Here is a 21,348-nt window from a genome sequence, read left to right as displayed (position 1 = left end):
AAACACTAACTGGAAAAGACACATGCACCCCAACGTTCACAGCAGCCCCTATTTACAATAGTCAAGATATGGAAGCAACCTAAATGTCCACCAACAGATGAATGGATAAAGAAAATGTGGCACATACACACGTACGTACATACACACAATGGAAACACTACTCAGCCATAAAAAAGAAGGAAATCTTGCTATTTGTGACAACATGGATGGACCTTGAGGGTGTTAATGCTAAGTGAAATAAGTCAGATTGAGAAGGACAAATACTGTCTGATCTCACTTTTATGTGGAATCTAAAAAACCCACCTCATGGAGAACAGATTGGTGGTTGCCAGAGGTGGGAGAGGGGCTGTGGGCAAAATGGATGAAGGGGTCAAAAGATGCACACTTCTAGTTAGAGGATAAAAAGTCCTGGGGCGTCGTGTAGAGCACAGGACTGCAGTTAACAATGCTGTATTGTGTATCTACAGGCTGCTAAGAGAGTGGATCTTAAAAGTTCTCAGCGCAAGGAGAAAACTCTCCCTCTGTGTGGTGGTGGCCGTTAACCAGACCGACCCTTCACAGCACACCCAGGCTTCCAATAATCATGTCATAATGTCCTGTGTCAGCTAGACCGCAAAACACAACTAAGGTGTCCCATCACCTCGTGCTGCTCCAGCTGAAGGCCGAGTTGATGAAGACGGTCTCCTCCTTCTTCTGCAGACGTCTCTTCTGAACAGGCACTGGATGAATTGAGAAACTGTGCTGTAACAACTTGACGCGGGTGCCCCTCCACTGAACTCCGCTGTCCCCGGGATCCCGCTTCTGTGCTGAGGACAGGATGACCGCCGGGAAGGTGGCGCAGCGGGGCTGGCGCCCACCCACCCCAGCAGCACGGCGCCGTCTGCGGCCTGCGCGCGGGTCAGACCAGCGCCCAGCTTTAATGTCATCTTGTCGAGACCCAAACATAAACGTGTTCTCCTGCGCTGCTTTACCTGAGTCCCACCGCCTCCGGCGGGGAGCCGTCCTTCCCGTCCTGCAGCCGCTGCTGTAACAGGGTCAGGTCCTCCTGATAGCCCCTCTCAGCCTCCCTCAACTTCTCTTCACAAGAGATTCTCAGCTGTCCCGGTTCGGACTCGTGCCTGGCTCTCTCCTGCAGCCGCTGCCGCTCTACATCCCACTTCAGGTGTTCCAGCCCCTCCACGTGAGACGCTCGGGCCAGGAGCTGCTTGTGTAACTCTTTACAGGATGAAAGTAACCGATCATCTCAAAATGAAATACTTAGGGGAAATCAGAAGGTGGTTAAGAGCCTGTAGTGTGGTGCTGGGGGCAGAACTGTAAAAGGTCCCATCGCAGAACCCATGAATGGACGTGGGACCCTCCAGGGCTTATGCTACGTGGCATAGGGGGCCTCGCACAGGGAGACCACCCAGGCGGCCTCAGTAAACCCCAGACCCCTGAAGGGCAGAGAGCTCTCTCAGGCCGGCACAGAAGTCAGGGGGATCGGAAGTGTGAGAAGCGTGCCGCGGGGGCCCTGAAGACGAGAGGGCCGCGCGGCGAGGAACGTGGGCAGCCCCTGGGCCGACAGCCAGCAAGGAAACGGGACCTCGGTCCTACAAGCACAGGGACGGGACCCTGCCGACCGAGGGAGCCAGGCCAAGGCCCAGCCCAACGTCTGGACTTGGGCTTTGGGTGACCCTGGGTGGTTTCAGGCTGCTGACTTGGTGGTATTTTGTTAACGGCAACAGCAGAGTAACGCAGACCGTAAGAGAACTGTCCCCATCACGGCTCTCATCGAGAGGTGCTGCCAGCTAGTTCACCACAGCTCGTTATGAGCTTTCAAGTAACAGGGATGGAAACAGGTCACCATCCCAAATCAGCGCTCCCCACGAGGGTCCTTGAACGCACGGGGGAGGCTGCAGTGGAAGGCGCACAAGCTGAAACCCGTGTGTGAGAGCACGCCTGAAGCCCACCCACAGGTCAGTCCGCCAGCTCCGCCTGCGGCTGCTCGGAGCCTGGCTGGGGTGGGGACGGGAGGCCTATCCACCCACACAGGCCGTCAGGTGTTATTGCGGGCCCTTTCTCGTAACTCTGTTCTTTGCTCCTTAGTAACACTTATGCACAGGGCAGACCCTACAGTTTCAGGCCTGTCTGGAGAGCAGCAGACAAGCCCACGTCTCTCTGCCCCGCGTCTCGTGACCTCCTCCCTCTGAAGGTGCCACCGGCAAGCAGAGACCCCTCTGACCTGGGGTCTTGCGAGGGGGAGACCCAGGTGAGCTGCCCTCAGTAAACATGGCGTCACCCTCCAAAACCAGAGCTCAGGGCCCCAGGAGCCTGACAACACCTGGTGCAGGTGAGCTTACGGGACCCAGGAGGCGGTGTACACCCACGACCCGAAGGCCCACTGAGAACTGCATTTCGACAGCGCTCAACCAGGCCCCACCGTGAGCCCGGTCTCACACATGAACGGTGCGTGTCCACACGAGGACACAGGATGCGAGAGTCATCGCTCGCCAACGCGCCTACGAGGAAGCCAAGGCTGCCACCAGCAGCTCTGCACCGTGAAGCCGCAGACCTCAAAATTCACAGAAGTTTACTAAACCACCTTTTTGGGCCTGCAGAACCGTTACATCCTAGTTTGGGGTTTCAGCAGTGAAAACACAGCTCCAGCTTCTGGGAGCCTGAATCGTGCACATGCGGCCCCTCACCACTCAGCTCCTGCCTGCTGGACCTTGCAGACTCCAGCTGGGCCCCCAGGCGCCGGATCTCCTCCTGTGACTGGGCCTGCAGCTCCGTGTACGAGGCACGCAGGTCCTCCAGCTGGAAGAGAAGGCGATGGTGTGGCAGCCCGACCAAGACCCGGGCCCAAGGCAGTGCCGGTGATACCCGTGCAGCACCCGACGGGCACCAGGTGAACACGCGCAGTCTCGGCTCAAGCCCACCCACCTCCAGGCGGCACCGAGAGCAGACCAGAGGAATCCACGGCCACCGCGGCCTCTCATGTGGACGCCTCCCAGGCCTCGGCCTCGTTCCCAGCAGAGACCTGTCCCCCTACTTTGTCAGGGAGGGTGGATGGGCCCCCTCCATCTGTGACCACGGGCTCCCTCACCCTTGTGTGGCCTGTGTGGTTTTCTCCGCATTCCCTGGTCAACCTTCCTGGGAAGCGACACTTTCAGGGATGAACAGAGCTTGCACACCAAGCGTGTGCCGTGTGCCAGCCGGCCCTGCACCGCCGGAGCTGAGAGTGGCTCCACCTGCCCTCCCGGGGCCTGGGTCAGGGTGGCCACCCAGCACCCCGAGTCACAAGCACGGGGCCGAGCGCTCCCGGGGGAGCGTGGGCGGTGCTGGCCTGCGGCTGCTCCGCTGCCTCGTGGAACAGGCCTTTCCTCACCCAGGGCACAGGGCAGAAGGTGACCCCCGGCTGCCTCTCTCCCTGGACGAGGGACAGCCCGCAGGGCCCCGCCTGGCCCTGGTCCTGCCCGGCCGAGCTAGCCTCTGCCTGGAGGAGAGGGGGGAGGAGCAGGTGCGAGAGCCACAGGGCCAGACGCAGCTCCTCCTGGGCTCCACGACTCTCCTCCCCGCAAACCCACACGCGGGCCTCGGCTAACTCCGTCTTCCAGTTATTTCCTTTCTAATTCCTTGAACCAATGCTTGGGGCATTGCTTGGCTCTTGGTCTTGGTGATAAAGGCCCTTCAGGTCCCTGAGTGAGATCTGGCCACATCACCCATATTTCGGTATGTAAAGCTCCAATGGAAAAGAGTTCTGAATACGTGAGCCGCAGAAATGTTTCTTGCTAACTTCTTGTTTATTGAGTCAAGGTCAGAGCGTGTGCCCTTGCACCCCTAATGGCTGGAGCCTGCAGACATCCCAGGGGCACTTGTCAAGGGCACGAATTCTCCAGGTGTAGGACTGAACACCATCATTAAGTCAAAGTCACAGACTCTATATCCTGACATGGCTACCTACCAGCTCCACCAAATACTGAGAGTCTCTTTAAAGGAGGGCTTAAAGTATGGAGGTCCCTCAAAAACTAAAAATACAACTACCATATGACCCAGCAACCCCACTCCTGGGTACATATCTGAAAAAACGAAAACACTAATTCGCAAAGATACATACACCCAATGCTCACAGCAGCACTATTTTCAATTGCCAAGATAGGAGGCCACCTAAGCATCCACTGACAGATGAATGGATAAAGAAGATGTGGTGTATATATACAATGGAGTACGACTCAGCCATAAAAAAGGATTGCTGCCATCTGCAGCAACATGGATAGACCTAGAGATTATTACGCTAAGTGAAATAAGTCAGAGAAAGACAAATACTGTATGATATCACTTATATGTGGAATCTGAAGAACAGAACAAATGAATGTATATACAAAACAGAAAAAGACTCACAGTTATAAAGAACTAGTGGTTACCACTGGGGAGAGGGATGGGGAGAGAGGCAAGTTAGGGGTAGGAAATTAAGAGGTACAAACTACGGTGTATAAAATAAGCTACAAGAATACACTGTACGGCACAGGGAATATAACCAATATTTTATAATGAAGTACAATCTTTAAAAATTGTGAATCACTATGTTGTACATCTAAAACTTACATAATATTGTAAATCAACTATACCTCGATTTAAAAATAAACACAAACATACACATATTAGGGCTTAAGTTTCAGGCAATAATAGAGCGTGAAATGACCCCAATCCAAGATCTCCTCCAACTCCCCTCGTACAATGCCTACCTCAAGCTGGTTTTCCTTTTCCTTTTCTTTGAATTTCAGCTCCAGGTCCTCCACGTACTGGCAGTGTTCCAAGTGCAGGTCTGCGCGTAACCTGCCCAGGGCCACCTCGTGCTGAGCCTCCTGAGTCTGAAGAGAAACTGGAGACAGGCACGGGCCTCACTCAGTTTGTGACGGCACAGCGTCCTCCTCCTCAGCAGGGGCAGCTGCAGGCACGGCGGGTCCCCCAGGCTCTTCCAGCCCCCATTCTCAGGACTCTGCTCTCTTCGGGGAGGAAGGGAGGGGAAGGCGCAGGCCAGCAGACAGCATCTACTGACCGGTGGGCCCCACCGTGTAACAGAAAGGGAACAATCACGAACTACTTTTTCGATAGCAATTTAGTAGAAGAACATGCAAAAGATGTCTCTGAAATGAAGGTTTCGGAAGGTTTAGGGAACCTGAGATGCCTGTGACCAACGAGGAGGGACCCCAAGGCTAACTCTCCTGCCAGCCAGTCACACGGCATTTTTTCTAGGATGACACAGGAAAACTCAGTCCCCTTCCAAACTTGCTCATTTTAATTAGAGACTCACATTCAGCCTGATTTTTGTCTTGAAAAACCTTCTCCAACTCAGCCTTCTGTTCTGCCAATTCTTTCTTAAACTGGTTTTGTAAATTCTCCAGTTCTGACCGATGCCTTTCCGATAATTCTCGGCATAGGTTTTCTAAGCACAAGTCTCTCTCGGATTCCCAGTCTTGCTTCAGGGTCTAATTTAAATGAGGAAAAAGTAGATGATGGCCAACAGTTTATTACTGCGGTAAAAAATTTCAACTGTGCGTTCGAAAGCCGTCACCCCCGCCCAGACCAGACTGTGAGTACAGGACACAGCTCGGGACGTCCAGTCAGACAGGAACAGCAGCACCTGCAGGCAAACAGCCCAGGACATGAGAACCAGGACCACCTGCCAGAAACAGAACTGGTCGCTGAGCAAAAGCACAGGAACTCGGCCAGCAAGACAGGCATCCGTCCCCCACGCAAGACCCGGGCACCACAGCGGCACCGTCGAGCTCGGATGGGGTCAGGCTCTGTCCCAGGCGCCCTAAGAAACGAAGCCCCTCTGTCCAGCTTAGAGGGCGGGGGCTGGGGCACGAGGCCGTCCTCCACCCACCGCCTGTCCAGAGTGGCCAGGGCACACAGGTCCCCTCGGCCTGACGTCACACATCCCCTAACGCTACCCACTTCCTCGGCCGTCACCAGCGCCAACGGCCCTTCTACAAGCGTAGCCCTGAGAAAGGGATGGGTCGCAAGAGTCACGCTCGTCCCACCCCCCCACCGCCCGTGGTTCCCCGAGGCCCATACACGTCACTTGATCACCACCTCCGTGGCGTCCACGCCTCCCGTCCGTGAGGACCGAGGTCTGTGTCCCAAGCACAGCCAGGGCCGTGCCACAGGGCTGCTTAGAAACCAGATGGGAGGAAAGAGACTCCCATCACACCAGGTAACACAAAAGCCCACAACTAGCTGCTGTGATGAATTCACATTGTGCAGACAAAGCAGCGCGTCATGCTTCACCCCCACGACTCCAGCTCTGACTGCATTTTGTTAGAATCAAGGGGAGGGGTCCCGGGTGGGGATGAGGGAAATGCCGTGTACACGGAATGAATTTTCTTATCCTCTGTACCTCTATCATCTGGGCATTTTTCTCCATTTCTGATTGTAGCTTCTCCTTCAGCTCAGCTGGAAGAGAAACATAAAAAGTCGCTCAGATCACCGCGGCTCAGACTTTTCCCCAATCTGAATCCCCAGGAGATGAGAAGGCTCCCGGCACCTCTGGCCGCTCCACCGAGCACTTGCTGACATTAACAGGACAGGACGCGTCTGTGAGAAGCAAGCAGGTGATGATGTCTGGGTTAATCAGCAAATCACACTCGTGCCTGACAAAGGACGGGAGACGTCCAGCCAGAGCGACAGTCCAGGAGGACCGGGCGAGGCCAACTGCGGGGCTGCACAGATCACTGAGCGCTGAGCCTGCGTCATCCTTCTGCTTACGGGGACCTCGGCCCGTCCACTCCACGCTGGGCCACCGCGCACCCAGGGTCCCGCAGTCCAGGATCCCGCTGAGCCAGCTTCCAGGCTGGGTGCTGGACCACAAGTAAACGGACAGAGGTAAAGACGTGCTAGGTCCCAACAGCTCCCCGCCTGAGAGGAGAAGCACACGAAAGGAGGTGCTAGGCAGAGGACGCTGGACCAGTGGGCGCGGCCAAGCGTGGAGCTGGGGAGAAGTAGCACCAGGCGACAACCAGCAACCCCTGGGCGCGGGGAAGGCGGCCCGAGCAACTCCAGAAATCACGCAAAGGCCCAGAAGCCACCCTCTGAGGGCAGGTCCCGCCGGGTCCACAGGGGCCCCAGCTGCAGCAGAGCTTCAGGGACCGGACGGCAGGGTGGGCCTCTCGGGGGACCGTTCCCAGGGGTGCACATGGAGGAAACAGCATCGAACAGGCCTAACTAAGGAAGGCATATTTCACATTTTTAAAATTTAACAAAAGCAGGGGAGGACGTGGAACTATCTCCTTGCATTTGCCTGAAAGTAGGTGAAGAAACAGGCAAGGCATCAAAGGACCGACAAGGCTGCTCCTCCAGGTGGGTGGGCCCCCAGGAGAGGCAGACTCTGCAACCGGGGCAGATCCCAGGGAAATGGGCCAGGGTCTCTCCTCCGGGGGAAGGACGTTCTAAGCGTGAAAACACGAAAAGCCACCAAAGTGCTGCCTTTAAACACTTTAAGTGGGTGAACCACATGGTACATGAATTACAGCTCAATAAAACTACTATGTATGATTTTTACTAAAAGTACTAACAAAAAATGTACCAAGAAAATGAAATCACATAAGTTCACCTTGAGGCCAGCGCATCGCCAGATTGAGAGGCACCTGAGCCGCCACCTGGCACAGGGCGCGGGGGGGGGGGGGACGGGGGCGGGGGCGGGCTCCACAAGGCCTGGTCGCACACAGAGGCCCAAGCACAGCACAGAAGCCAGGCGCCTCCGACGACACCCGCGGGCCGGCCGCCGAGCGTACCTGCCTCCTCCCGGACCAGCTCCAGCTCCCGGCGCGCGCGGCTCTGCAGCAGGGCCCGCTCCTGCGCGTGCCGCCCGGCGAGCTCGGCACGCAGCTCGGCCAGCGCCGCCTCCTTCTCGCGCTGCAGGTGCGCCTGCGTCAGCTCCAGCCGCGCCGCGTGCATGTCGCTCAGGCTCAGGCGCAGCGCTTCCAGCTCCAGCTCCTGGAGGACACCAAGTGCAGTGAAATAAGCCAGGCCCAAAAAACAACTACACGATTCCACTGCCCCACTGCCGTGAGGCGTGTAGGATCGCCAAGTCACAGAGACAGAAGGCAGAATGGCGGCTGCCAGGGGCTGGGGGATGTCGCTTAGCGGACAGGGTTTCAGGTTGGCAAGATGAAAAGAGTTCTGGAGACGGATGGTGCTGACGGTTGCACAACAGTGTGAATGTACGAACACCAATGAACTGTGCACCTAAAGTAGTTAAGATGGTAAAATTCATGAGTGCTTTACAATTAAGAAAAAGACTGTGACAAAAGCGGAGGTTGAGGGAAGTATAAATGGAGTTTCAGTAATTATGCAAGAGGAAGGTGAAGGTGTTGACTAAATTTAGACTTAGATAAATTAAGTATATATGTTGTATTTAATAACCTCACCATTAAAAGAATAGAAACTGTATATATTATTACTTCAAAATGAACAAAGGGAGAATTTTTTTTTAATCCCCTGATAAAAAATAATCCAAAGAAGACAAAAAAGGAGAAGAGAAAGAAACAAAACAGGCAGGGCAAACAGAAAGGCCAAATTAAACGTCTAATGTAAGTACAAGCACATCAGTGATTCCATTAGATATAAGGGAATTCACTGCCCAGTAACTGTGAGAGTCAGTTAAAAATCAACCGTATGCTGCTCACCAGACACACATCTCAAATAGAAGGATGCAAAGACGCTCAAGGTGAAGGAGAGAGAAGACCAGAACCGTGTCTGATCCACTCACACAAAGCTCTACGTCGGAATCGGCACAGAAGCCAGGAGGGTGCTCCCTTCAGGGCGGGCAGCAGGGAGCAGGGTCCAGCACCGCCCTGCCCCAGCCTGTAGAGACCACGTGCTGTTCGCGGTGTACTCATCTGTTAGGCTCTATCTAAGTTTTGTGTACTTTTCCACAAAGATGCTACAAGTCACAGTTTAAAACAAGTATGACATGTGTATTTAAGGCTGGGTTTTATGGACCCCACTAGAGACCATTTCTCCAGGCCCTGCCAGGCCCTGCTCTGAGCTAGATTTCTCCTGCAATAATGCAGACTAAACACCAAACTTGCTCACTGCCAAAAGTAGTGTGCACTGAGTCCAGCTAGAATCGAAGGTCTAAAATACAGACTCTCAATTATAGCCATTATTTCGTGTTAACTTCTAAGGGACTATAATCTACAGAACTACTGAATCACTATGCTGTACACCTGAAACTAATACAATGTTGTAAATCAACTATAATAAAAAAAATAAGATAAAATACAGGACTTTCAATATAACACTTTGAAATTGGTCAACATCTAATAAATTTTCTCCCAAATGCTAACAAAAACTGAATGGATTAAAGAAAAGTAATCAATTCAGCACTCATGGAAGTCACACCAAGCATTGTGGTAGGAACTGGGACGGTAAGACCAGCGCCCAGCCGGCAAGCCCGTTCCCCCAATGTGTCTCGCATGCGGGGCTACCCACGTGGGCGTGGGCATCGAGGGCCAGGCCCAGGAGGCACGCTGACCCCACAGGACCCTCAGTGAAGGAAGCGCGACTCTCCCTTCCACGCCCACCACTAAGATCAAACTTAACCGAGAACCCAGGAGAGGCATACCTTCGTCATTACCCCAGGCTGCTCCGGACCATCGCCGTCCAGCTTCTGCAGCGTCCCCGCTCCACCGGGCTCCTGCAGCTGGAGGGGAAGGGCCAGGAGCATTCACAGCGGCTCGCGGGGTAGCCCGGCCCCCCGGCCCCGCCCGCCTCCAGGCCCGCCAGTTCCACCTGCACTCTCCTTCTACACAAATCTCAAGCTCTAAACATTTTTTATGTAACTTGCTTCCTTAATGATGTTGCTGCCCGACTTTTAACGAATTCTGCTTCTTTAAGTTATTTCACCACGTGCTTAACACAAATCACTAAACTTTAGTTGCTCAACACGTATTTTCTAAGTTCTTAATTTTATATAAATTCAAATATTTCATCTTCAAGATTTTCCTTTTTTAGATAAATCTTTTCCTTAATAATTTGCAGAATAGTATTTTTAGTTTCTTTTTGCAAATCACCTCAAAATTGAGTTTAAAGTTTTCCAATGAATTTTCCCCCAGTAGTTTTGACCCATAAGTTTACAAGAATTGGGGCTTTTATCTGCAGGAAGGCTCGGTGCGCACGACTTGGCGGCTCGCGGGCGGCTTCCACCCCCATGTCCACCTGCACCTCCAGCCCCGACCACACATCACTCTGCCGCTGTCAGGGTGAGCGTTAGCGTCTGCTGGACCTAACTGCACTTATCAAGTTTCTTTTCTGGGCAGTTGTAACTGCTTGACAGGACCGGCATAATTTTATTCCTTCTTACAGGTCTTCCAAAGAACAATGAGAAAATTTACTTTTTTTTTTTACCAGAGTAAAACATTTTACCTTGCAGTTACTACCAGACCCCTGCATTTATCTAAGACCCAAAATGGACCTGAGCAACCTTGATTCTCCCATATCACGATGCTATTTCATCATCCTAAGGATTGTTTTGTCACACTCAATTATTCCCAACCATGCCAACACCACCTTAAATAATGAGGAAACAGAAGAATGAGGGAACCACCTAGAAGGACGAGGGACAGTAAACTCATCCACCCTCCAGTTTTCTAAGTGACTGGAGAGACCACCTCAGTAGCCTGCTTTCAACGTGACAATTCAGGGACTTCCCTGATGGTCCAGTGGTTAGGACTCCGCGCTTCCACTGCAGGGGGCACGGGTTCCATCCCTGGTCAGGGAACTAAGATCCCACATGCCGCACGGCGTGGCCAAAAAATTTAAAAATTAAAAATAAAATTTAAAAAAGACAATTCGTTAAGAGTTTTTCATTTTCCTCCCAAAATGACGCAGAGAGCAATGCTGACAGCGAGGACTTTTCACAACCATCAGGCGAATCAAGAGAAGAACGCAGAGAGCAGCACTCGGGCCACGATGCTGGGAAGCGGGAGTCACAGCGACATCGCAGACCTCCCGTCTCCCCAGGACGGCACCTCAGTCTCCTCGCCGTCAGGAATCAGCAAGTGAGCAACATATCTCAGGACAGGGACTCCCCTGGCGGTCCAGTGGTTAGGACTCCACGCTTCCACTGCAGGCGGTGCGGGTTCCATCCCTGGTCGGGGAACTAGACTCCGCATGCCGCAGGGTGTGGCCAAAACAAACAAACAAACAAAAAACATACCTAAGGACAAACAAAAATAAAAAGGGTCGTCAACACTGACGCCACAGAAGAATATTCCTACGAATAACTTAATACCCAAAACTGGAAGATTAGAAGGACACATTCTGAGAAAAAGCACAACTGAATAGTCTGGTAAAACTGTTCAGTAAGTTGACTCTGCAAGTAAAGGTCTTTCCAGAAAGAAAGCTTCAGTCCCCAACAGCTCCACCATCTTACACCAGCTCACCCACAGAGCAAAGGACCCTCTCAGCTCGTCACGTGAGGCCAACATAACCTCAACACAAAAACCTGACAAGAGAGGAAAATCACAGGTCATCCTCTCGCAAAACACCCTTTTTCTAAATCAACTGAGAGGACCATATGACTTTTCTCTTTTAGTCTCTTAAGTGAATCACACTGATTTTTTTGGAATGTTTGACTAAGCTTGCACTCCGCTAAAATACACTCCACTCCACACCCACCAAAAGTGTTAAAATAGAAAACAAATGTCAACACCAATCACAGATGTTATGGAACAAGGAAAACACTCATGTGCCACCACTGAAAATATAAACTGAACAACTCTTTTAAAACACAGCTCAACATACACAAGTTGAACATGTACCTAAATACTGACTCAGATATTAAACACCTAATTACGGCCCCATAGAAACGTGCCCACACAGACACCAAGAGACTTGCATGAGAATGTTCACAGCAAATGCCGATCAACAGCGGAACAGAAAAACCAAGGCACATCCATACAGCAAAACAGGACACAACAACGCAAATGCAAGAACGATATAGCCTTTCACTCCCAAAGGATGCTGGATGAGAAGACCCAGACTAGGGACATGCATACTGGATTATCCTATTTATAAAACACTCAAAACCGGCGAAACCAAACCATTCTTCTAAAAGTCAAGGTGCTCCACACACAGAAAGTAACTTGAGATGGATCACAGACTTAAACATAGAAGCCAGGCCATCAAGCCTCAAGAAGACACAGGAGATTATCTTCACAACCTCAGGACTAGGGGAGATCTTTTGGACAGGACACAGAGATCACTAACCATAGAAAACAATGATAAATTCAGCATCAAAGTTAAGAACATTTGCTTATCACAGGACACCATTAAGAAAACAACTAGGTAAGCAAGACTAGGAAAAATATTCGCAGTACATATATCTAACAAATAACCTGGGAACGCTAAACAATAAACTTTGTAAAAATAAAGACAAAAACAACTACAGGTGTCCCCGACTACCAAAAATAGAGCATTCCTCTGAAAGCTTTCATAAACCAAAATGGCACAGAGGTAAAGAGGCAATTACATTTCTTCATAAAACTGAATATCCTCTTTGGATTTCTTTCTGTTAGCAAAAACAGGTACTAATGTAGGTCTTTTGTAAAAGTGAAGTGGTGTAAAGCGAGCTTTCAAAAAGTGAGGGATAGCTGTATAAACAAGTATTCTATAGTTGGTAAATTTGTGTTTTACTGGCATGAGAAGTAGCAATTCTGAAATTAATCTGTGTGTATTTTAAGATTGAGCAAATAAGTAAAGATACTGTAGATAAGCCTTTTCCCCATTTTCTCACTATGGGAAAAAGGAGCTAAAAATAAGGAGAGGGGAAAAGCTAGAATAAATTCTGTGCTGTTGGATTGGAATTGAAGATATTAATGTGAATTCATGGTTTTTATTATACATACAAATAGACAAGTAGATACAGATGTGCATGTATATACGTACATTTATATTTTCTGGCTCTGTCTATTGAAACAGCCTAGAAGCAACCATACCCCGCAAGCAATAAGCACACCTAGCACCCAGATCTTGGATTCTAAAACCATTCTCCACCGAAAGGAAGCAGGGCTCCTTGAAGAAATGGCTGGTTTGGGGCTGCAGCAGGAAAGGACAAAATAAGCCTAGAAAATCTTGGTGCCAGGAATTAAGGTGCCAGAAAGTGATGAGGGCATGTTGAAAGGTCACAGATGCCAATTCAAAGGCATCCCAGTGGCCAAATGTACGTATTTCAGCAACAAAATAAACACTGATATGACGGATTAAAACCCATAATAAAGTAAGTATCTAGGAGTCCATACTGATACAAATAATTGAATAAATAAATAAATAAATTGCGGAGAAGCAACAGTTCCTCCTTAGAGTAAAATGCCAATTAATATATGTAGATGGAATGATGGAAACAAAGTCATCATTTGGCCAACACCATCACAGTAATTACTGCAGGCAAGAATCTTCAATGGAAGCTAAAACTAATGGAAAGTATAATGAGAAATGGAGTATTTACAGGGTCTCTAAGTACCTCCACATATTACACTTATTAACTACAAAGGGGAAAACAAAAACTTCTCTATCAGCAGAAATCTGGCAGGCCCCCCGGTAGTGAGACATAGCTAACACCACACCACCTGTGCCTCTTCTCAGGATGCACTCAGCAGACATCGTCATCACTTCCACCGTGTTCCTGCCAAAATGCACAACCTGACTTCAATCGGAAGGAAACATCAAACAAACCCAAACTGACAGGGATCCTACAACATAAGTAGCTAGTACTCCACAAGTATCAAACTTATAAAACACAAAGGAAGACTGAGAAACTGTCCAGATTGGAGGAGACTAAGGTGACAAGGCACTGAAATGCAATACAGAATCCTGGACCAGAAAAATCGGAAAAATTAGAATAAGCTCTATCAATTAGCTCACAGTATTGTTTCAACGTTAACTAAAACTGACTGCGATTTATACTATGATTACAAAGGTGTCAATATTTCAGGAAGCTAGGTGAGGATCTCCAGGAACTCTGTGTTATTTTTTGCAGTTTTTTTGTGGGTCTGACACCTTAAAACGAAAAGCTAAAAACCACAAAACCTTTAACTTAAAAAAGACTTCTGATTTGAAAATAAAAATATGAAATTAATAAACGTTAATTTACACTACGAGCCTTTCTCCTCAAAGAGCCTAAGCAGGAAACATACAGAGAAAAGCCACTGAGAGCAAGGGCTCAGCACTCTCAACGTGGCTTTCGTGGACTCAGCTGTGACGAGACAAGCTTGCTGAGAACCCGCAGCCCGACCCCAGAGAAGCAACAAGAGGACGAACATGAACCGAAACTGATATCCAGCCTCAGGTCCCTCAGACCACAGGGAGTGGAGGCAGAGTGAGCTGGGCACAGGCTGGTCCAAAGACTCAGGCACCAGAGTTCTTTCTGGGCAGCTGCTCCCCGGGCAAAGTCTGAGCGCCATGGCGAGGTCTTCCAATTCTTCAGAAGAAGGAACATTCTATACTACGTTTGTAGGTAGAATATCATAAACTTTATACGCTAGCAATCATTCCTTTTTTTCCAATAAGGCAGTCCAGACACAGCATGACTTTGAGCCAAATTCTGCTCTCAACCACCAGTTTTCAGCTCATTCTAGCAAACACCTGCCCCTGCCCTGCTGCACACAGGTTAGGGGTACTCCCAGTTTAAGTACACACGAGAGGAAGCCCCAAGGAGAGGAGGCCCCAAGGAGACCCACAGGCAGGCAACCAGGAGGCCCAGGGAGGCCATGCACCCTCAACATCCAGGTCCACACCCGCCCCTGCGGCTGACAGGGCCTCGAACAGCAGATAAGACACCATTTCTGTGACACCTTCAGCCCTGCCCTCCTCACCCCACATTCAGAAAGAAGGGAAAGGACAAAGACCAACAAGTAGGTGGATTTGACAGTAGGTGAAGGGATATTATGGCTTAAGTGTCCAGAGATACCCGTCAGGGGGGCTGAGGCACAGCCACACCCGAGGAACCCACACTTTTCAAACTCCCGTTACCACACCGAGCACCAATACTGACCCCTGCCTTCAAGCAGTTCACCCCAAATTTCTCAAAATCATGGGATGAAGAAAAAACTTTAATTAGAAGTAAAACCACAAAAATATACGCCCCTTTTGTAAGATAAAATAAAACCCCCTTTCCCCACTTCTGATAGGCAAAAACAGACCGAAGACCACTTTTAGTAAATTACGCTAGCAATAACCAGAAGATAAGCAAAACGTGAAAACACAGAGCCGAGCAAATCTACCTGAGGGACTCCTGCGCCATCAGGGGTGTCGCTGCACGACGTGTTCTGGCCAACGTCCCGGCCTCCCAGGAGTCCGCCGGCCTCGGCCGCAGCTATCGGACTCTCCTCCTGGTCAGGCGCATCGACAGCCGCGCCCTTCCTCTTCGCCGGCGTTTTCTTCGAATGCGCACAGTCACCTTTTGTTTTTCTCTGTCGGAAGTGAGCAAGCTGCGCAAAAACGTAGAGAGGTAGTAGAGACAAAGGTAAGTGAGGAAAAAGTAACAGAACCACAAAGACAGCAAGCTTGTGGGGAACATGAGGCTCTGGGGCTGGCTCAGTCCACGTGGCCACACCTGGCCAGACTCACATCAACCAGGCCCCGACCCAGAAACACCACCTCCGTTAACATCTACGATACTGGGAGTTAAAGGTTCAGAATGACACCCGAAGAATCTAACATTAAGGCCTGTTAATGATGCCTACAGACAAAGGAAAGCAATAAGGCTGACTGGCAGAATAGCTTTTCCAGCCCCTGACAGTTTACAGAAAAATTCAAAAATTAAAAAGTACATCTATTTTAAAAACTGCCAGCTTAATCAAGGCATGTTTAAGGTTTAAAACTATATAGAAAAGCTAAATTCTCCCTTTTTGCCCCATTTTCCCCCAATCAGGGAAATACATAGCCTAGCCAAAACTTCCTTGCCATAGATTCTGAGACAAGGTACAGAAATAGCAAAAAATTAATTAAGCCAGGTCAATCTAACATCCTCCTTTATGGAATCAGATGTTCTATTTTTCATGACGCAGCTCACCAAAGCACCAGGGACCTCTGCAGAATGTCCCTATCAGAAGGCACACCTGGCTCTGTTCAGTCCCACAAATCTGAGGGTTTAGACTGTTCACACACCATCTCCCACTAACACCTTATTCAAAAGGTATGATAGCTAACGTCAGCTTTTCACAGGAGGACAAGGTCCTTCAAATGACAACTCTGGTCATAAAAGCAAATGCATCTAACAAATGTTTGTATAAATGATAACAGAAGTGCACAATTTCATGGACATAGGAAAATCACAAGAGGCAATTTAAGTGAGAGAAACCGTCTCTCAAGAACAGACACTGCCTTCAAAACCAGCCCCAGATTCGTTGATTTTGTGCCCAACTCCATCAACTCTAACCGTCTGTGAGTTCCCTTCCTGCATCACAGACCCAGTCTCCGGGCTGTGGTCACCCAACAAGAAGCATCTGTTTCTTCTCCCCAGGTGAAATCTTCTCATCACCATTAATGCTCCTTCAAGCAACATCTCGGCACATTTACAGACCATGGTGAGCTCAGGGAAAACGGTGGGTACTAAACTTCGGCTCGCTTCCATCTCCTTCCTATGTGCCAGGCACATGCAAAGGGGAAAAAACACACAACAGCCTCACTCTTCAAACCCCAGTCATAAGTCTGACCTGCACAGGAAGCCTGAGGAGACCGCTCTGTCCTCTGCCTGTCACCACCTCACACCACTCACCATGTGTTCTGAGTGGTCTCTTTAATGCAGTGGCCCTGTGGTTTCCTCGAGGGAAGAAACTAGCACGGAACTGAACACCCCTGCGGGCTGATCCACGTGAAATTCCCAATGTCTGACCGCGTCTGACCTCAAACAGCAACCTCAGAGGGCTCTGCCTAATAGTCGCGGGCACTGCACAGCGGCTCCCCCCGACAGCCGGAACGGGGTGGGCCAGGGCGGCACAGCACACGCGCCCAGGCTTTCTCCACTGTCTCTAGGGCCCGCGTCTGGTTGGCAAACGGCTCAATCGCCACAACACGCCCAGAACAGTGAGTACCGGACGGTGCCTACGTGGATGACAAAGGCCACTCCGGGACCGCACAGAGCTCCCGGGGGCATCCGCAGCGCAGGGACGTGACACCTCCCGGGAGGCTCCGTCCGGGCGTCTGGAGCTCCCAGGCCCGGCGCGAGGGGCGGCCCCGGCAGAGGCCCTCCGCCCTCACCTGCCCAGGACCGTCCACCTGGGCCCCAAGCAGCGAGGAGGCGGCACAGGCGTCTCAGGAGCCCCGACACCAGGGCGTGGGTCGGTGGGAGGCATTCCACAGGGTGAACAAGTCCCGTGCTCGGGAACACCACTCCGAACTTCTGTAGCAAAAAGAACTGCAGAATTCCGTGTAAAACGAATCTCTGCACGTCGTTTTAATCGGATGGAAGCTGAGCTGAGCCCTAGGGGTAGCGCCCAGTCCCGGCCTCCAAGCCCTTCAGGAATCCGGGCGAGGACAGGGAGACGCGCAGGTGCCAGTAGGTGTGCACAAGAGCGCAGGTGTGGTGACAGCGCCCGTCCCGGTACGTCGGGCTCCGGGAGCGGGCGGCCGTCAGGGACGCCGCGTCCGAAGGACACCACTGTCTGTCAATGAAGCCGCCTCGCCGGCTCCTCTGGCAGCTCCCCGGGGATGGTCGGGGCTGGGGGGGGGGGGGGCGGGGGGTCCCGGGGGGGGCGGGGCGGGGACGCCCGGCTCCCACGGCCCCGCCCCTGCCCAGCACAAGCGCAGCCCCGCCAGTCCCGACGTACCCCGCGCCCGACCTCTCCGAGAGGCGCCGCGCGCCCCCGGCCGCTGATTGGCTGTGGCTACGGCGGGGGCGGGCCCAGGCAGAGGGCGGCGGATTCAAGATGGCGGCGGCCAAGGGGCGGCTCCCAGCCCCGTCGGCGGAAAAGGCAAGAGTGCGGCGATAGCGGTCCCCTCGTGGCCGCGTCCGCTCCTGGCAGGGGGCGGTGGCAGGCACCGGAGCCCACCCTGTGGAGCCCACGCCGGACAGCGGGGGGAGGAGGCGCTGCCGTTTACCTTCGCTCTCCCGGCCTCCACTTTTCTGCGCCGCTGCTCTCGCTCATCTTCTTCCATCTTACTCCGGGGCTCTTCGCAGGTCGCCGGGAGGTGGCGGGGCCGATGCGGCGCCGCCTTCGCTCTATTTACACTCCCTCCCCATCGCCTGGGCTCACCCTCCCCCTACGACAACTGTCACGCAGACGTGGGCCCGCCCCGCGCCCGGCCCCGCCCCGGGGCGTGCACCCCCGGCCCGCGGCCAATCAGAGGCCGCGGTCCTGCCCTCGCGCACGCGCGTTCAGGGCGGTGCCCAAGGAGGCGCGGCCCGGCGGAACTCCGCCCCTGCGTCTGTCCCTCCGATTGGCGCACGGACGCTCCCGCCTCTTCGGGCAGGACCATTGAGCTGGGCGCGGCAGCCTCGGCGCTCTCTGTGGTTGGTCGGTTTGAAGGGCCCCGCGCACGGGGGTCGTCTGGCCCGGCTGGGACTGGCGCGGAGGCCGGTTCGCGTTCCAGCAAGGTTGAGGCCGTCCCGGGGGAGTCTGCGCCGGTGTCCAGTTGAGTCAAGCTTCGCGAGCGCCCGGGGATAGCCCAGGAAGCTGGGCCCTACTGCCTGCGTGCGCCAGCTCAGGGCTGCCCCTAAAGTCGCTCCGGGTTGTGGCCGTGCCCGGGGGTGGCAGGACCCAAACTCTCGTCTCCAGGGGTCCTTTCGCCGACCGGGATGCTGGCCCTGTTCGTGTCACGATCTCAGCCAGCCAGCAGCAAAATCACTTGATTCCGTTCCTAGGAGTCCCTCCCTTGGGTCCCGCTGGCGCCTGGACCCACAGAACCGGAGTGCCGGGGGGTGGCCAGAGTTAGTGGGAATCGGGGCCGGCACCCCCAACCCACGGAGCCCAGAGCTACAGGGACAAGAAGCCACCGGCGGTGCTGCCACTCCTGGACCCATGGATTCTTACCACTGGGGACACAGTGCCATATCGAGGGCTCTGGTTTAATGCGTCTGCCCCCAGCTTGCACAGTCATGGGTCCACTCTGGCACCTCTGCCATAAAGCAGTGCCCTGCATCAAAGAGTGTTAGGAGGGACCCCACGCAGTGGGAAACTCTGAGAGAGGGTCAGGTTGAGGCCCTGCGGGCAGGAAAGGCAAACCCACCCCCGGAATACAAGTGTATTCCTGTTAGGACAGCCCCTGGAACCCCAGTGTGGGAGGGGCTCCATAGGGCCAACTTGCCAAGGGGCCTGTAAGGATGCAATTTTAAATGATACAGTAATTGTACACAGTTCTAGATCACCAGAGGGAGAGAGCTGTTTCAGTGAAAGGCAAAAAGTCTCTTCTCACATGGAAAAGTTTTAAGGCCTTGAAACGTTTGGGTAAATCATTCCAAATATATTGTAAATGGTTATTAAAAAGGAATGTGCTGTACTTCCTGTTCAAATTTCTGTGAAGCTAAAACTGCTCAAAAAGAGAGTCTGTTAAAATTTTTTAAAAAGAAAAGGAATGTGACGTGGGTTATGAATTCATGGTCCGTGTGGGAATTGGAGTCTCATGAAATCATTGTTTGTTCCTTAGCTTCAGACTCCACTTAAGCCTGTTTGTCCAGATGAGGAAGCAAGGCGAGGTTTTTATTCCTAGCCCACGGTTTTGATTAACAATCAAATGCTGCTACAGTTATCAAGCTCATTGGAAGCTGATAAGCTCTGACTAACTGACACTGATCCAAAGCGTGTTGTCGGCACCTCTTGTTACTGTAGCGTAACTGTGCCTGGGTGAGCGTTCCCTCGCGGAGGGTGGGGTGTGGGGTGGGGGGATGCTCTCACCGACTGGTTATGGTTACCTAAATGGGGGGGGGGTCATAAACTCGGGAAGAAACACAGGAAACCCCTAAGCAGCTGTGCCTCGGTTTCCCTGTGTGAGAAGTGAAAACACCCACAAACTTGCCCCTGCGTCAGATCTGGCCGGGGTAGAGCTGGGTAGGATGACAGTGCTGCAAGCGGCAACTAGAGGAAAGGTGGCATATCAAGCAGCACTGGCGCGGGTGACTGTGCAGGGGTGTCCAGCAAACACACTGTGGGTTTCTGTGTTTCCTTCACTCCTGTGCCTTCAGTGCAGTAGGGCTTGTGTGCAGGCCGTGTGCTCCCTGTCTGCTCTCTGAGACTGAGTGGCAGTAACTATGCTCCTCCACGAACGTGCTATAGTGACTTTACTGACACAAGCTCACCTTTCAACCTCAGTGTGAACGTGTGAGTCTAAGCAACTGCAACTTACACAAATCTTCAGGGAGCCCTGGAAATTCAACCCCCTCCTGAGTCAGACCACAGCCCTTTGTGTGGTGAGTGGAGCTTCCAGTCTTGGCTCACAGACATGAGGCGGTGGCCTCATAAGACCAGGGGTAGGCAGGCAACACTAGCTGACTACAGGATCGGATTTCCCAAGAGCAGTCAGAGACTCAGATCTATGCCTGAATCTCTCAACCTTTACATGTTGCAGTACATCTAAAACTTTGTAGGGGGCTCATGTGTTTGCCCACGCTGCTTTGGCCAGTGGTTTTCAAACTGTGTTCCGAGGAACCCCAGAATCATTTCCATGGCTATTCTAGATATTCTGTAAATGTTGGATCTGACTCTTAATTTATTTTTAACAATTAAACAGCTGTCCAAATATGTAGATACTCACCTTCAAGGAGGGAAACATAACCCCCCACTCCTTATGTATGGGCTGTGCATAGCTACTTCCTCCTGAAAAAAACAATGTGGAAAGGGAGAGAAAAATAGTAGCTGTGCAGTGGTGAAACCTGATAGACACACCTCCGCAAGGTAACTAAGGTCAACATCCACAGTGTAGGTCATGTTGACGGCACACACCCTGGATGGGGCGTGATGAGAAGGGCCTTTTGCCTCTGTGGTCTTCCTCCCAAAAACCCATAACCCCAGTCCAATTGTGAGAAATCATCAAACAAATCCCAATAGTAGAGGGACACCCTACAAAATGCCAGATACAGTACGTATTGATACAATATAAAACAAAATACAATAGTACTCCTCAAAACTGCCCTTCCTGGGAAGCATTGAAGTGAAGCATCATTTAGAAAAGTCTTCCCTTGATGGGCACACCCCCTCCCCTCCCCTCACACCCCCTCCCCATACCAGCCCTGTGGACATGCCCTCTGCCGGGCAGGTGGGTCACCCACTGATGGTCCCCCTCCCAGGTGCCCCTGCCCCTCAGACACTAGGAACCCCTGCCCCTCTCTGGGCATGGGTCCCGGCTGGGCAGTCCCCCGATGGAATCACA

At 52.0% G+C, this 21,348-nt stretch overlaps 1 protein-coding gene across 7 annotated transcripts in view; it reads right to left on the bottom strand.

The window, feature by feature from the left end:
* PCNT (pericentrin) overlaps nucleotides 1-18,252 on the bottom strand; it is a 105,229-nt gene extending 86,977 nt beyond the window's left edge. For all 7 annotated transcript variants that reach the window (XM_068547246.1, XM_068547248.1, XM_068547253.1 and 4 more), the window contains exons 1-10: nucleotides 18,085-18,252; nucleotides 15,267-15,473; nucleotides 9,611-9,688; nucleotides 7,776-7,977; nucleotides 6,383-6,438; nucleotides 5,294-5,468; nucleotides 4,725-4,861; nucleotides 2,685-2,796; nucleotides 972-1,215; nucleotides 641-719 (exon numbers count right to left, since the gene is read on the bottom strand). In XM_068547246.1, coding sequence (XP_068403347.1) covers nucleotides 641-719; nucleotides 972-1,215; nucleotides 2,685-2,796; nucleotides 4,725-4,861; nucleotides 5,294-5,468; nucleotides 6,383-6,438; nucleotides 7,776-7,977; nucleotides 9,611-9,688; nucleotides 15,267-15,473; nucleotides 18,085-18,141 — 1,347 coding nt within the window. In that variant the 5' untranslated portion in view covers nucleotides 18,142-18,252. The remainder of the gene's footprint in view (nucleotides 1-640; nucleotides 720-971; nucleotides 1,216-2,684; nucleotides 2,797-4,724; nucleotides 4,862-5,293; nucleotides 5,469-6,382; nucleotides 6,439-7,775; nucleotides 7,978-9,610; nucleotides 9,689-15,266; nucleotides 15,474-18,084) is intronic.
* Nucleotides 18,253-21,348: the final 3,096 nt, after the last annotated feature.

The sequence above is a fragment of the Eschrichtius robustus genome, chromosome 6 (assembly GCF_028021215.1).
Source record: "Eschrichtius robustus isolate mEscRob2 chromosome 6, mEscRob2.pri, whole genome shotgun sequence".
In the NCBI taxonomy this organism is placed as follows: Eukaryota; Metazoa; Chordata; class Mammalia; order Artiodactyla; family Eschrichtiidae; genus Eschrichtius; species Eschrichtius robustus.
This window is presented reverse-complemented; position numbering and strand designations above follow the sequence as displayed.